Below are 17993 nucleotides of genomic sequence, written 5' to 3' on the forward strand. Positions count from 1 at the left end.
AAAAAAAAAAAAAAAAAAAACAAGTAAGAAATTGATCATGATGATTTTTCTCCAATTCTTTTAGGGAATTAAAAACTTAAGCTTATATGAACTTTCTAATGTGACTAGAAAGTACGTACAAATTTTAAATCTCTCACAAAAGGGAGATTTGATCTTAAGGGTAATTCTTAACTTTTTTCTTAAGGGTAATTCTTAACTTTTGATCTTAAGGGTAATTCTTAACTTTTTTCCTCCTCCAAATGATGTTTTAGAAATATAACAAATTTTAAAAAAGCTCTTGTCTATGTATCCTCCTGTAGTCAAGTGATGGGCCAGGTGACTTATGACATACTTAGTACATCTACAATCTGACACAATAAACACTGAATCACACTTCATGTCCAATAGGAGCACCACACTGAACAAAATTAAAATTATGACATAAGTAAATGTTTATGTACCAATTATTAATGTTAGAAGGAATCCAGATACTCTTGTCTATTCTAACTTTATAATGCAATCAAGAGATTTACACAATATTCCCTTACAAATTATCTTAAAATATTATAAAACAAATGAAAAATACTGCATATTACAGCATTTTGCTAATATCACTATTTGCAAAATTATATTCACATCAACATTAAAAAATTAATCATATAAATACACAATTACATATATATGCATATATATATATATATATATATATACACACACAATCATACTTGTGTTATATTTGAAATGAAAATTTCTTTTGGCTCTTCTCCGGTAGTATCTGAAACTTCAAATTCATCACCGAAATCACAAAACAACCGTGACCAAATTCCATGCATATCTGCACTGATGAACTGTGAAATGATAAAAAATAAGTTCAAGCTTATCTATTTACCTAAAGAAAAAAACCTCCACCTCTATTTTAAGCCCCCTCACAACATGTTTATTTGTAATTAAGATTATCCAAAAACCCCACAAAAAAAACAGAACAAAAACAAAAACAAACAAAGACTATCCTTTGGGATATAAAATGAATCACAAATAAAATACATTAATTGTAAACTGTTTCAGGAATCAAGGATATTGGTATTTGGGACTGGATATTTCTAAGTATTACACAATTAGAAGATGACACAATCATCATTATACATTCTCTGATTTTTTTTTTTTTTTAGAGATTTTATTTATTTATTTGACAGAGATCACCAAGTAGGCAGAGAGGCAGGCAGAGAGAGAGAAGGAAAGCAGGCTCCCCGCTGAGCAGAAAGCCCTGGGATCCAGACCTGAGCCAAAGCAGAGGCTTTAACCCACTGAGCCACCCAGAGGCCCCTACACTCTCTGATTTTTAAATGACAAAAATTCTTTCCTTGTCCTAAAACTCAAGTAAAATATTTAAGAAATGGTTATTTTGGTTCAATGGTCTTAGCAGCGAATTTTTACTTTCCATTTGAGAAAATAATGAGTGCCTAGTCACTAAAAGTAGAGTTAATGGAAACTAGAACAGAGCTCAAAGCTGAAAATGAAGGCCACAAACAGAAAAGGGCTGAGGTACTAACAGTATACATCAAAGTGAAGAGAGGTAAAAATCAGATTCTTACACACAATTGTTAATCACTGTTTTATTAAAAGTGATTTTTATAATATTCTCCATTCTAAAAAACTGTAAAGAAACTGTTTTTGTGCTCAAAATTATTTTTAGAGTTAAAAATAATAAAGGGAAATTCTTACTCTGTAACACATATGATCCTGTATAAAGTCATTTTTTTAAAATAAAAACTTGTATATTCATATTTGGATATAAAAATGTAGCCCATTAAAGTAATTTATACCACTTATTACATGAAGTAGTGAGAGTCAATAGAAGACTACCTCCTACTGGATCATGTACTGCCTTTACTATCAAAATGGACATGCACAGCATTTTTTAGGAGACAAAACTGAGCAGAAATTTAGAAACTTTTTAGCTTCAAAAGCTGTAAACTTGAGGACATTTTCTTTTGAGAACAACTTTCAAGTAAGACAGTGTATATCAATTACATAAATAAAGATTTTAGCTCATAACTCAGTGTAATTAATTTGTAAAACTTCTGTGCCCTGTCTTAAGTTTACTGACTACCTTATGTCTTATTCATCTGTTTAAACTGTGAACCACAGCATAATGTTGCACAGAATGCAAATATGTTATGTAAACACCACAATCCAAAAATTTTCACCACATCTATTTAATAGAGTGTGGCTGTTGGCTTAGTGCCTACCTCCAAGGAACGAACAGTTTTTTCTTTTTCCAAAGGAACAAATAATCCCACAAAGGAGGTGGGGCTAGTAATATATATGTAACTGCACAGGATCAATTATGATTTTTCCAATCTAAACCTATTTCTGGTCTTTCCAATGTCACCACAACTCAATTACTCCAGAAAAATCTAAAAGTCATTCTTGATTATTCTTTCCTTCACAACTCATATTCATCTATTCTCATATTTCAAATTCAGTGATTTCTTACAATCTCTATTTCCACCTCTCTTGATTAAGGCACCAGCATCTCTCACATAGGCTACTCTATTCTACCCTCATATTTCAATGGCTCTCTTTTCTCTTTGGGGTTTTTTTTTTTTTAGATTTTATTTATTTGTCAGAGAGAGAGTGAACACAGGCAGACGCAGAGGGAGAAGCAGACTCCCTGCTGAGCAAGGAGCCCGATGTGGGACTGGATCCCAGGACGCTGGGATCATGACCTGAGCCGAAGGCAGCTGCTCAACCAACTGAGCCACCCAGGCGTCCCTCTCTTTGGTTTTGTAATTCCTTCATGTTCTTAAGAATCATTGAGGACCGAAAGAGTTTTTATTTCATAGGTTGTAACTATTGATATTTGTTGTGTTAGAGATTAAAACTGAGAAACATTTAAAACACAAGAATACACACACATTCCATTAGCTGTCAAAGCAATAGTATCACTACGCATCATCTAGACTTTGGAAATTCCACTGTACCCCATAAGAAAATCAGACTGTAAAAGCAAATAACATTTTATAATAATATGATGAAAATAGTTTTGACTTTACAGATCCCATGAAAAGATATCAAGAATTTCAGTATCCTTGGACCATACTTTGAAAACTACTGCTCTAGACTATTTTCTATACAGCATATCCAGAGTAAATCTTTTAAAAAACATACATTAGGCCAAAATCATGGGCTTAAAACTCAGCTATCCTCAAAGTTATTTAAGTTATGGCCTTCTAATTACTTCTCTGAACCCAATCCTCTGAAAATGTGTACTCATATCCTCTTTACCCAAACTCCGTTTTGGTCTTGCTTGCGTCTTCCTGTTCCTTAAACACACCAAGCAAATTTTTATACTTGTAAGTCTTTATACCTGCTGTTCTTCATGATTTGAATCTCTTTCCCACATTTTCTACAGCTGGCTCTTTATAATTATTCAGGGTTCTATTCAAATGTTATCTCCCCAAAGAGGAGTTCCCTGACCTTTAATTTAAGAGAACCAACACTAGTTCCCATCCCAACGTCATGTAGACATTATACTCTACTTTTTACCTAGCTTTTTTTCTCCATAGGACTTGAAACTAGGTATTTCTTTGCTTTTTTACTTGTATCTTCCTTACTAGATAATTTTCTAGAGTAAGAAAATTTGTTTGTCCTATTCACTAATGTATTCCTACTGCCTCCAACTGTATCTGTAGCAGATGCTCAATCAGTTTTTCTTACAAGAACCAATAAACGTCTTGAAAACCACCATTACGCCATTTTTAAAGTTAAATGATGAAGTCAATATTCACTATTATTTCCATTCCTAACCTTATTTCTTCCTTAGTTTTGGTAATTTGCTGTAAGTCAAATTTAGATCTTGGTTTTGAAAACAGGAAATGAACATGATGCCAAAATTGAGAGGAAAATATTACTGTGAGTATCCTCATGTAAAAAGAAACTTTTTATACAATGCACTGAAAAACTACAAATTCTAATAGTGGAAGTGTTCTTTCTTTAACTACCTGTCATTATTAAATGATACTATTACCTTAATTGGAGGGCAATGAGAATGGCAAAAGTTATTGATCTTCTTCTGCAATGGAAGCTTGATCTCAGTTAATACAACACACTGTTAAGAAGAACATAAGAAATTAAATACTAGAAAATAAACAATTAGTTTGGAAAAATACACTTCTAAATCAGAAGCATTTCAGTTTGCATCATGAGAAAAACATTGTCTTCCTTACTAAAAAATACTATTCTATTGTACTCCATCCTAAGGTTAAAACCTTCAGAGTTATGGAATAGCAAAAGTAAAAATAACATACTACATTAGTTGGCTTAGCTTGCTTTTACTTCAGATATTCAACAGATTCACAATATGACTTTTGCTTTATGACAGGGTTATTAGTGAAACCACCAATTTCTGTTATTTTAAAAAAAGCAGATTATAATTTTTTTCTTTTTTCTTTCATTTATTTATTTTATTTATTTATTTACTTATTACAGAGAGAGAGAGTGAGAGAGGGAACACAAGCATGGGAGAGCTGGAGAGGGAAGCCCGATATGGGGCTCGATCCCAGGACTCTGGGATCATGACCTGAGCTGAAGGCAGATGCTTAACGACTGAGCCACCCAGGTGCCCCAGAAGATTTTAATTTTCAATGCTTACCTTTTTATCATCACCCTGTGAGATAATTACAGCTCTATAATTAGATTTTATCTTAAGTAACTTAGTTTCATAAAGGTCAAAAATTTTCCTAAGGTTATTCATCTATCAAGTGGCAAAAGCAGAACTAGGCTCTCATTCCAGACTTTTTCTCGCTGCTCATTCCCATGAATTAATTGTATAACTCATTTTCACTACAAATATCCAGGTGTGAATTTATTCTTATTCATCTAGCTCAGAATATGGTATGCTTCCTGCAGGGAGATATTTCTCTTCGATGGGTCTCTTACTTTTTGTACATGTCTCAACTGGGTCAGCCATGAATCCAAGGCTCTCGACCATTCCTGGGTCATTTCTCAGGATTATATTTGCTTTGTGAAAGCTTAGGAATGAGGTTTGATACCCTCTGGAACAAAGAGGGAAAGCATATATCTGTTGCGTGCTATAAAACAGCAGGTTTCCCAAGCTCAGTGCTCCTCTTCTCAAAAGGGACCCATCACATGAGCAGACATCCACTGAGTCCTCGGCACTACACTAATGGGGTTGGAGGGAAGACAAGAGGAAATGAAACAAATATAACTTTTTTTTAAGTAGGCCCCATGCAGTGTGGAGCCTAACGTAGGGCCTGAACTCACGACCCTGAGATAAAGACCTGAGCTGAAATCAAATCAGATACTTAACTGACTGAAACACTCAGTTATCTCATGACACTCATACTTCTCACCATGCTCTGAGTAATAAAGCCCTTAGTCTCTGACCCAGAAATCTCATGTTTTCTGCCAGCAACCAGTAATATTAACAGGCTAACTTACTAAGTTTGTAAACAGAATAAAATCTGAGACTTATCATTCACTGAATCTAATTTGTGTTTCATCAATGCTGGAAAATTCTCAGCCATAATTTTTTTGAATATTGCTCTTTCCTAATACTCGCCTTCCAGAAATCTAATCTGATGAACTGAACCTTTTCATTTAAGCTCTCTCTTTTAAAGATCTTATTTATTTATTTGAGAGAGGGACAGAGAGAGGGAGAAAGTGTGCATGACCAGGGGGGAGGAGAGGTAGAAGGAGGCAGAGGGAGAGGGAGAAGGGAGGTGGACGCCCTACTGAGCAGAGAGCCAGATTTTGGGGGGGGGGGGAATTGATCCCAGGACACTGGGATCATGACCTGAGCCAAAATCAAGAGTTGGATATTTAACTGACTGAGCAACCCAGGCAACCAAAGCTCTCATTTCTTTTAATTTCTCTTTCACACTTAACTCTAATTTCAATGGGCTATAGTCTCAATAATCTCTTTAGCTCTTTAAGTTCACTAATTCTTACTCCAATTGTATCTACCCACTGCTTAATCTACCTAGTGAGGTTTAATTTTTAAGACTATATTTTCCTTTCTAAAAGTTCTATTAATTCTTTATCATATCTGCCTGTTTTTAAGTTTTTTTTATTCCCATACTGTATATTTAATTCCTTCTGTATTTCCTTTTCCATCTGTAATTCCTTTTCCATACTGTATATTTAATTCCTTCTTTTAAGATTCAGTCATTTGAACACGTATATTTTTTAGTCTGTATCCAATTATTCTATTATCTGAAATTCCTGGAGGTTAATTCTATTATTTGTTATATTCACTGACTCTTGATCACACTGCACTACATTTTCTGTCTTGTTATTTTGTATCCTGAATCACCTTCAAAGTAGCTTTATATACTGGAATACACCATGGTTTAGTTGGAGGTAGATTCCTTTGTATTTGTTTAATTTCTTTCTGGCATTCCAGGATATTACCAGTTTACTTCTTACGTCAAATTCTCAGCTTGGGAAATTTTACATTGTAAAGAATTGTAAAGTTTATCTCCAAACTCGGGTGAGGACAAGCATATGGTTGTGAATTCCCAGAGAAGAGCATTATTTTTTTCATCCACAGCTCAAAAGAAAACAGGCAATCTTGTTCTGATGGGCAAAAGACTATTCTAATCAACACTTTCCTTGTATAGCTCTCTTAGGTTCTAACTTTACGAAGAGGGGTAGGTTGGAAATCCATTTCTCTCTCTCGTGTAAACCATTTTGTTTCTTCTGTTTCTAAATTATCACTAATTCCCAAGAAATGTGGTTACTGAAACCAGTGATCCCTGTCTAAAAGTGACCATAGCCAATAAGCAGTTCATTTCCTTTGGCTAATGTAAATTTTTGGTCTCTGAGCACACCCCTTACATTATTTTAGGCTCAGATACTCATGTAAAAGAAGTCTATCAAAAATCAAATCAATAATCAAAAAACTCCCAGAAAACAAAAGGCCAGGACCAGACAGCCTTACAGGTGAATTCCACCAAACTTTTAAAGAAAAGTTAATATATATTCTTTTTAAACTATTCCAAAAAAGAGAAAAGGAAGGAAAACTTTCAAATTCATTCTGTGAGGCCCTGATTCTAAACCAAAGATACTATAAAAACAAACAAAACTACAGGCTAATATCTCTGATAAACAGAGATGCAAAAATCTCAACAGAATATTAGGAAACTGAATTCAATAATACATTAAAAAACTTCAAAAAAAAAAAAAACCCTCTCTACCAAGATTAGTAGGATTTATTTTAGGAATGCAAGGGGCAGTTCAATATTTATAAACTGATCAAAATGATAAATCACATTAACAAGAGAAAGAATAAAAACCGTAGGATCACTTAAATCTCAACAGATGCAGGAAAAGCATCTGACAAAGTACAACATCCATTAATGGTAATAACTCTCAACAAAGTAGGTTTACAGGGAACATACCTAAACATAATAAAGGCCGTATGTGAAAAACCCACAGCTAACATTTTCTTCTCAATGGTAAAAAAATGAGAGCTGTCCCTTTAAGATCAGGAACAAGTTAAGGATGCCCACTCTTACCGCTTTTATTCAACACAGTACTATAAGTCTGAGCTGTAGCTATCAGACAAGAAAAAGAAATAAAAGGCAGCCAAACTGGTAAAGAAGTAAAGCTGTCACTATTTGCAGATGGGATGATACTATACATAGAAAACCCTAAAGACTGCAAAAAAACTATGAGAACTGCTACATGAGTTCAGTAAAATCACAGTTTACAAAATTAATATACACAAATCTCTTTTTACATACCAATATGAAGTAGAAGAAAGAGAGATTAAGAAAACAATCTCATTTACAACTGCACTAAAAAAAAAAATCTAAAAATAAAACCAAGGAGGTAAAACTATGAAACACTGACAATAGAAATTAAAGACACAATACAACAAATGGAAAGATATTCCATGCTCATGGATTAGAAGAATTAATATGGTTAAGAAGTCCATACTATTCAAAGCAATCTATAGATTTAATGCAATCCCTTTCAAAATACCGGCAGCATTTTTCACAGAACTACAACAAATAATACCAAAAATATTAAAAAATACTACAGAACCACAAAAGACTCTAAACAGTTCAAGCAATCTTGAGAAAGAAGATCAAAACTGGAGATATCACAATCCCAGATTTCAAGATATACTACAAATCTGAGGTAATCAAAATACTATGGTACTGGGACAAAAAGAGACACATAGATCAACCGAATAACCCAGAAATAAACCCATGCTTACCCATGCCCTTATGTTCAATTAATCTAAAAACAAAGGAAGCAAGAATGTACAGTAGGGAAAAGGCAGTTTTCTTACAAATGGTGATAGGAAAACTGGGACAGCCACATGTAGAAGAATCAAAATGGATCACTTTCTTATACCAAACACAAAAATGAACTCAAAATAAAGATCTAAATGTGAGACCTGAAACCATAAAACTCCCAGAAGAAAACAGAGGAATAATTTCTTTGACGTCGGCCACAACATTTTTCTAGATATGTCACCTTAGGCAAGGGAAACAAAAGCAAAAATAAACTTTTGGGACTATATCAAAGCTTTTGAACAGTGAAGGAAACCATCAATAAAATGAAAAGGCAGCCTATCATTTGCAGGTGCAAATGATCTATCTGAGAGGGGTTAATATGCAAAGTATATTAAGAAATTATACAACACAACACCAAAATTCCAAATAATCTGATTAAAAATGAGCAGAGGACCTGAACAGACATTTTCCAAAGACATACAGATGGCCAACAGATGAAAAGATGCTTAATGTTACTCATTATCAGAGAAATGCAAGTGAAGACCATAATGAGGTACCATGTCACATCCGTCAGAATGGCTAGAATCAAAAAGATAAGAAATATCAAGTATTGGTGTGGATGTGGAGACAAAGGAACCCTTTTGCACCGTTGGTGAGAATGCAAACTGGAGGAAAAGCTATAATGGAATATTACTCAGCCATAAAAAAGAGTAAGATCTTGCCACTTGCGACAACATGGATGGGCCTGCACAGTATTACGCTAAATTAAATAAGTCAAAGACAAATACTCTATGATCTCATTTGTTGGTAGAATCCAAAAAAATAAAAGAAATGAACAAAGAAACAAACAAAAATCCCGGTCTTCAAACAGAAAGAACAAAATGGTTGTTGCTGGGGGGAGATGAGTAGCGGGATGGTAAAATAGGTAAAGAGGATGATGAGGTATGGGGTACAAACATACAATTCTAAAATAAATAAGTCACAAAGATGAAAAGTACAGCATTGGGAATATAATTAATAATATTGTAATAACACTGGTGATAGATAGTGACTACACTTAACATGGTGAACATTAAGTAATGCACAGAATTCTTGAATCATTATACTGTATACCTGAAACTAATATGTTAATTATACTTTAATAAAAAAATTTAGAAAAAGGAAGTCTATTAAACAATTTTACTTAGAAAGTCTATTACGCATCTTTGTAGAGGATGGATTTCAAGTTATGCAGTCTAGAATGGAAGCCTATGCTGGTTTTAAAATTAGTGTGATATTTAAAAACTCTTGTAATTTCCTATGTAAGAGCTATCGAGGCATTTGAGGCATCTTTTGTCATAGTATTTAGTTTTGTCCCAAGTCCTGAAATAGCTCCAGAGTGATAAAGGTGAAATAACATCTTTTGTTATTCATAACAAGGCTCTTTCAGCTACACCTGAGTTTAGATTAATGAAATGACATTTGGATGTCATTAAGGATGGGGCGCTGATTGTTAGGGGAACCAACCTTGTGATTTAAAATTCAGAACTTTCAGTCCTACGTCTCAGGCCTCCATGGAGAAGAGAGGGGCTGGAGATATACTTAACTGCTAAAGATCAATCATTTAATCAATTGTGCTTTCATAATGAAGCTGTCATAAAAATCCCTGAACTAGGGGCTCAGAAGGCTTTCAGGATTCATGGAGGTGCTGGGAAGCTGCCATACTTGGAGAGGGCATGAAAGCTGTGTGCCCCTTTCCCCATACATTAGTCTATGCGTCCCTTCTATCTGACTGTTCCGGAATTATAGCTTTTTTTTTTTTTTTTTAAAGATTTTATTTATTTATTTGACAGAGAGAGATCACAAGTAGGCAGAGAGGCAGGCAGAGGGGGGTGGGGGGAAGCAGGCTCCCTGCTGAGCAGAGAGCCCGATGTGGGGCTCGATCCCACCTGGGATCACGACCTGAGCCGAAAGCAGAGGCTTTAACCCACTGAGCCACCCAGGTGCCCCTGGAATTATAGCTTTTTAAATAAACCAATCTGGTAAGTAAACTGTTTTCCTGCATTCTATGAGCTGCTCTGGCAAATTAATTAGACCCTGGGAGGGGGTGTGGGAATCTCTGATTTATAGCCAGTCTTTAGAAGCACAGGATAACAACCTCGACTTGTGATTCATGTCAGAAACGGGGCAAAAAGGGGGCTGTTGTGGAAATGAATCCTTACTGTATGGGATGTGAAGCTATCTTTTCTAAGTAATAGTGTCAAAACTGAACTGAACTATAGGACACTGAACTAGGTGTCCAGGGAGTTGGAGAACTGCCTGCTTGGTTGGGTAAAAACCCCCCCATACACATGGTCACACAGTGTCAAAAGTACCGAGTAAAGGTGAAACAGAGTGCTTCTCCCTAAATGGGTAATATCATAATTTACTTGCAGAGAAAACCAGGGTTAACCTAGTCACTTCTGAAACATCTAAGGTGTGGAGAATTGTTGTTACTATTTAAGGTTAACTAAAGTTAATATTAACTAAAGTAGACTGAATGTTGATTTGCATTTTTTATTCCTCTGCCATTGGATTATACATCATCCTTTGCCTATGGCCTTAGGAAGAGCAGTGTACTACATTCCTGCTCCTCGATTTCTGGCTTGACCATGTGACTCGCCTGGGCCAATGAAATATTAATGGAAGTAACATGAACAGAATTTGAAATGTGCTTAGATAGTTGGACTTGACTTTACACATTTCTTTTGTTGCCATGAAACCATATACTTGGTGGACTCTTGGTTCTAGAAGAGAGCATACAGAACAAAACACAGACTCTGCAATTTTGAGTTCAGCCCAGAATGGCTGAACTCCAACTGACGTGTAGGTGCAGGAGAAAGAAATACATGTTGCTAGAAATACATGCTGGGTAGTTTTTGATGAACATTACTGTGACAGTAGCTGGGTTTCCACATGTATATGGTCATTAGTCAAAACCATTAGTTAAATGTAATGGTTTTGTCAGTAGTTCTCAGGGTGTTCCCTAAAATGGGGCATTAGAAAAGTATTATTCTAAAGGAAGTCTTTTAACTTAAAATTTTCTGTTCTGTTCAGAAGACTAGGTTTAATTATATACTAAAATAACATGTAACAATTTGCCTTATAATCTGTCAATAACATCTAGTATAAAACATATAAAATATAAATACAAAATAGAGTACCAACCTGGTATTTATCTAAGAAGGAGAGATCTGTGGTTTCATCTAAAGGAACAGAAGATGATGTGACATGAACGTATGGATTTAGTTCTGCAATATGGTGAAGTACAGCTTCAGCCCTAAAAAAAAAAAAAAAAAAAAAAAAAAGAAAAGACTTTTACTATTCTTTCCTTCAATATACCCAATCTCTCATGCTTGGACACTTCGACAACATCAAAGAAACCTGAATGTTAGAAAATTTCAGTGGAAATTTATAAGACTTTTATAGATAACTATACAATCTTGAGATGTAGCATACTGTCATATTCCATAGTAAACCATATTAGTCTCAAAGTATACCCCTATGGTTCCATACTAAGTCTTTTAATAATAAAGACCCTTAACAATCATAAATTCATTTCTAGGTAGCAATATGAATATCTTAAAAATTTCACAAATATAAATAATTATGTAAGTATATGTTAACACTTATTTTACTATGGTGATGTGAATTTATGGTGATGAGTCAAACAACTCTGAATGAACTAGTGCACTGGACACAGAAAATATTCTAAGTAATTGCAAGAGTAAAAAAAAAATCCTACAATAATACATCAAAATATTCTATCTTCACCTGTTTCTCATATTAACAACATCATCTTCACAGAGAAAGAAGTTCGTTCCTAGATCCCACATTTGGCATTTTTCTGTATCATGAATGGTAAGTGCCTTTGAAAAGAGAAAAATCTCTGTTAAAGTCAGGAATAAGACAACTATCTCCAATACCTTTTATACTGTATCAGAATTATCCTGTGTAATAAACAATACAAAGTAATTAAAAGCTTCAGAATTGGGAAGCATACAAAGTTGGATTCATTCACACAGAGTATAACCATATACACCTGGAAATCCAGGAAAATTAAAGGAAAAACTACTTTAAGCCATAAGAGAATTTTAATTTAGGAAAGTAACATACTATATTAATCAAAATACAAAAAAATCAAAAGAACTCACAAAAGCAAACAATTTCAAATGCTCTGTATTCAAAGTAAGAAAGACAATTGGCTAATTGGAAAGAACATTTTTAACTTACATTAGAGATCTTATGGAAAAAGGGACAAGGTGTAAGAACATGGGGTATACTGAAAAAGAAATGCATATGGCCTTTTATTAAAGTATTTAAGCAGGTTCAACCCTGCTCAAGAATGTAATTCCTTTTCTCATTCATCAGAATGTATAAATCCAAAAGTTCGACAATATACTGTATTGGTGAATGAGGTGATCAGGCATTCTCATATATTATTGGCGGGAATATCGAATGGCATAACCTCAACGGGAAATAATTTGGCAATCTCTAGCAAAAGTGTGCTTTTATTTGATACAGCAATCCCACTTTTAAAAATCTATCACAAAGACACACTGGGAAAGATACAAAAAAGACATATGTGCAAGAGTATTAACTGTAGCATTATTTGTAATAGAAAAAGCCTGAAGACAACAAAAACGTCCAATAAGGAATTGTGTAATAATATATGATAATCCATACAATGTATCCCATGCAGCTATAAAAAAAGAATGAAATATATATATTTAGCATTAGGGAGTAATCCCAGGATATGTTAAGTGATAAGGAGCAAGGTGGAGGCAAGTATGACACTTTATCTAAGAAAGGCAAGAGGGGATAAATATGTATACACATGCATATACAGATTTGCATATTTGTATGTATGCATTTGCTTATATTTAAAAACATGAAAAAAAGGCAGGCAACCTAATAAGGGAAGGAGGGAATTAGATAAGAGAGAAAGTAGATTAACCTGAATAAACCTTGCTTTATAATTTCTTTCTTTCTTTCTTTTTTTTAAGAGAGAGAGAATACGAGCATGTGGCAGGGGAGGGGGTATGTAAAAGGAGAAGGAAAGAGAATCTTAAGCAGGCTCCACGCCCAGCACACCCTGAGATCATGACCTGAGCCAAATCAAGAGCTGGACATTTAACCGACTGAGTCACGCAGGTGCCACTGTAATTTCCACTTTGAATTAGATATGTCTTATAATAGTAAAAGTTAAATTTAAAAAAGTGATCCCTAAAAATCCACTACTACTGCTTTCTAAAAAGTAGTTAATTTGCCTGCCAAATCTGGATGGGATTTTTCCTAAGGATAAAAAAGAAAATCATTAAAGTAAGTTCAATAATTATATTGTTATTAACAATACTTAAACTGTTAACCTAAAGTTATGTCATAAATAGGTATAATACAACATAGGATAAAGCAAATACATAATTATTCCAGCTAATAAATCAAAAAGAAATGACAGAATTAGAATGTCATTAGCCCTAATGAAATAATGTATTTAGGCAATGATCATTAATCGCTAGTAACAACCAGAAAAATAAGGCCAATAGATTATGATTTTCTCCTGATGAGAAAATAAAATTATCTGTGAAGCAATAAAAAGCCAAAAAAAAACAAATCTGAATTTGAATCTTTGGATAGACCTTACCAGTTTACAGGAAATACAAGGGCAGATGTGTATGTGATAAATGACCTGGTTTCATTTACGAGTACACTGTAAGGGAAAAAATCAGGGAAGGGCAATCTCTACATTGAAAGAAATCAAGTTCAGTACATGGACCTGACTTGGATCCTGATTAGAACAAAACAAATAAAATTTTCATAAGACAAGTGGGAAAATTAGAACTCTAACTAGATATTTGATGACTGAGGTAGGCAGGCTGTAAGACAGCCTTAATAGCTCCCAATTCATGTTATTCAGGTCTTCATGTAATTCCCTTTCCTAACATTCATAAACTAGTGAATTGCTTTTAGCAAACAAGCATAGATAATGGAATGTCACCTCTGAAATTAGGTTACAAAAGACTGTGATTTGTTTTGCTAGGACACTCCCTTTCTTGTCTTCTTGCTAGCTTACTCTGATGAAGCAAACTGCCATATTGCGAGCTGTCCCATGGAAAGGGTCACATTTCAAGAACTGAGGGCAACTTCCAACCAAGAGCCAGCAAGGAACTAAAGTGAGAATGTGAAGCGGAACCACCCTGCCACTGAATCTTGTCAATCACTATGTGAAGGAGCTTGGGAAGCAGATTCTTTCCCTAGCCTGGAGATGACTGCAGCCCTGCCAATATCGTAATTGGAGCCTCATGAGAGATCCCCAAAGAGACGAACCAGCTAAGTTGCTCCCTGATAAGTGCTAAGCTGCTAACCAGCTAAGCTGCTCCCTGATAAGTTCAGTTGCTAAGTTTTGGGGTAATTTGTTTCCAGCAATAGCTAACTAAGACAATGCTATTAAGGAATTGGTTACATTTTTAGGTGTGAAAATGGTATTGTGGTTATGCTTTCACAAGGCACCCTTATCATTTAGAGATATATATTAATATATTTAAGAATGCTATAGTAGGGTGTCTGAGGTTCCTTAAAAATCGTTTCAGGGGTAGAATTTAGTGATTCATCAGTTGCAAATAAGCCCCAGTGCTCATTACATCAAAGCCCTCCTTAATGCTGATACCCAATTATCCCCTCCCTCCCACCGCCCCCCTCCTGCAACCCTCAGTCTTTTTCATTGGATTCAGGGTCTCTTATGGTTTGTATCTTCCTCAATAAAATAATAAATTATTTTATTTTTCCTTCCCTTGAGTTTTATATCAAAATAATTTGGGGGGACACCTGGGTGGTTGAGTGGGTTAAGCCTCTGCCTTCGGCTCAGGTCATGGTCCCAGGGTCCTGGGATCGAGCCCCGCGTCGGGCTCTCTGCTCGGCAGGGAGCCTGCTTTCCTTCCTCTGTTTCTGCCTATTTGTGACCTCTCTCTGTCAAATAAATAAATAAAAATCTCTATTTAAAAAAAAAAAAAATTTGGTGGCTTGGGGACAGTGGGGAATGGGAAAGAGATAATATGGAACAAATTTGTCTATGAGCAAGTAACTGAAGTTGCATGATGGGTACATGGGGTTTTGTTTAGATTAGTCTCATAAAATTTTTAAACTTTCTGTAATAGTTTTTTTTAAAAAGAGGAAAATACAGAATTAAAACAATTTTGCTACTAAATGAAGCAGCAGCAATAATTAGGCCAAAGTGTAAAAATGATTGCCACTAATGATGAGCAAAAAAAAAAAAAAGTTTACAACAAACAACTACCATAACCAAGGACGTTTATTCACTTACCTTAATTCCGGCAAGAACAAGATTCTTTGCTATGAAGGAGAAAGAAAAATAGCTTAATATTAGGAATGTATATTAGATCATTTGGATGGAGCTTGGTCACATCTTTGGATAATTTTAACTTTTTTAGTACCTAAAAAATACTAGTTCCTTAGAAAATGCAGACAAACCAAAAGGAAAAAGTTGAATTTTCTATAATCATACCACACTGAGGTATATATACACTAAAGTTTTACTGTATTATTTTAGACAGGTTGTTATAAATATGTGTGTATGTGCTCTATCATAATGAATTAAAGATACAGAAATGATAATTAATGGCTATTAACATCATAAAGAAAAGCAAAAGTGTCATTACCAGTTCTTTGTGGAAGAATATAATAGTATTATGAGGGGCGCCTGGGTGGCTCAGTGGGTTAAAGCCTCTGCCTTCGGCTCGGGTCATGATCTCAGGGTCCTGGGATCGAGCTCCACATTGGGCTCTCTGCTTAGTGGGGAACCTGCTTAGTGGGGAACCCGCCCCCCTGCCTGCCTCTGCCTACTTGTGATCTCTGTCTGTCAAATAAGTAAATATAATCTTTAAAAAAAAAACAGTATTATGAAATAGTGTTGTCAACGGGCACTTGGGTGGCTCAGTTGGTTAAGTGTCTGCCTTTGACTCAGGTCATGATCCTAGAGTCCTGGGATTGAGCCCCAGGTAAGGTTCCCTGTTCAGCAGAGAATCTGCTTCTCCCTCTGCTCCTTCCCCTTGCTCCTGCTTACTCTCTTTAATAAATAAGTAAATCTTAAAAAAAGAGAGAAAGAGAGAGAGAGAGAGAGAGAAAAGAAAACATACCCAAAAAGAAAAAGACCCAAAACTGAATCTTCTCAAGGTTTTGGATCTAATTTCCTTTATAGGAAACAATACATACAAGGGGAAAATTCTTTTAACTTATGTTGCTCGAGGTGTCATATAAAGTTATATGTAAAAATACTACTTACCAATTTCCAAACCAAGACCACCCATACCACTTAAGAAAACATGGGACTTGGCCATCTTCTGCATTGCTGTGTCTCCAAGAACGTACCTCTGTCGACTATAGGTAAAACAATAAAAAACAATAAATTATTTCACCAAAACTACATATCCTTTAAAGATGTTTGTAAATGAACAGCATAGCAACTAGATCCTGCCACAGACATGGTTTGGATCACAGTATTTGATATTTCTAAATTAACTGCCAAATATATGACATATTTTGAAAAAAACTAAAGATCTGGCCCATCTTCTCTCATAGCAACAAACAGATGGAGTTGTGTTGTCCTGTTTAGACAGGGACGACTATGTGCTCTAGATTTGACGTAGTCCCCATTTTGCTCCCTTCATTTATTACCTCAGGGGCCACTACAGGCATCTGAGTATGTTATCTCCCCTGTAGACCTTTCACTATAAATGGGATTTCTGAGCCAAAGATTTGGTTTCCTTCTTGGAGTTTAGGTGACATATAGCAGTTTTCTAATGTAATTTTATTTATTTATTTTTATAAGTAATTATCTACACCCAACATTGGGCTCAAACTCCTGACCTCAAGATTAAGAGTCACATTCTTTATCAACTGAGCCAGCCAGGTGCCCCAAAACATTACTTTAAATACAAATGCTGATAAATTATATAAGGGATCTCATTAAGTCATCCATACTAATAACCATAAGGTAGCCTCAGAATAGGTACTTTAAAAAATACATACTGGCTATTTTAAAAAGTCAGATACAGTAATAAGGGCAATAGAAAATTGACTTGAAAGAAGAGTGAAAAACTTGATGCTGTATCAAGATTTTGAAGATAATGGACATTCCAATGGATTCTTACAACAATCACTGAAAGATGAGTTAGGTACAAGTAAGTGAATCCCTTGGTTTACAAGTACTTTTTTTGGGAATTCATAATATTCATGCCGGTTCAATGTATGTTTGTTTAGTATATAGATATTTATTTATTTATTAAAAGATTTTATTTATTTATTTGACAGACAGAGATCACAAGTAGGCAGAGACGCAGGCAGAGAGAGAGGAGGAAGCAGGCTCCCTGCTGAGCAGAGAGCCCGATGCGGGACTCGATCCCAAGACCCTGAGATCATGACCTGAGCCGAAGGCAGAGGCTTAACCCACTGAGCCACCCAGGCGCCCCTAGATGTTTATTTAATTTCTGTATTTTAGTTATTTATATTCAATTTAAAAGCCTGAAAACGGTTTTCCTGTCTAGTAAGAACAAACTTTATAAACATCATTTATATGTTATTACCTTCCTTATTCCTTTATTTATTTATTTATCTGATGCAGTAAGAGAGAGAGAAAACAAGCAAGGGGAGTGGCAGAGGGAAAAGGAGGCTCCCCAATGAGCAGGGAGCCCAATGTGGGCTCTGGGATCA

At 35.1% G+C, this 17993-nt stretch overlaps 1 protein-coding gene across 4 annotated transcripts in view; it reads right to left on the reverse strand.

Annotated features, from left to right (window-relative positions):
- Window positions 1-17993, reverse strand: part of UBA6 (ubiquitin like modifier activating enzyme 6) — an 84065-nt gene that overhangs the window by 44789 nt on the left and 21283 nt on the right. For 3 of the 4 annotated variants that reach the window (XM_059384766.1, XM_059384775.1, XM_059384785.1), the window contains exons 3-8: window positions 16567-16661; window positions 15589-15617; window positions 12042-12136; window positions 11436-11547; window positions 4010-4090; window positions 705-827 (exon numbers count right to left, since the gene is read on the reverse strand). In XM_059384766.1, coding sequence (XP_059240749.1) covers window positions 705-827; window positions 4010-4090; window positions 11436-11547; window positions 12042-12136; window positions 15589-15617; window positions 16567-16661 — 535 coding nt within the window. Of the gene's footprint in view, window positions 1-704; window positions 828-4009; window positions 4091-11435; window positions 11548-12041; window positions 12137-15588; window positions 15618-16566; window positions 16662-17993 lie in introns of those variants that run through there. The other variant, XM_059384794.1, reaches the window with a different exon arrangement.

This window comes from Mustela nigripes, chromosome 1, assembly GCF_022355385.1.
Source record: "Mustela nigripes isolate SB6536 chromosome 1, MUSNIG.SB6536, whole genome shotgun sequence".
Classification (NCBI taxonomy): Eukaryota; Metazoa; Chordata; class Mammalia; order Carnivora; family Mustelidae; genus Mustela; species Mustela nigripes.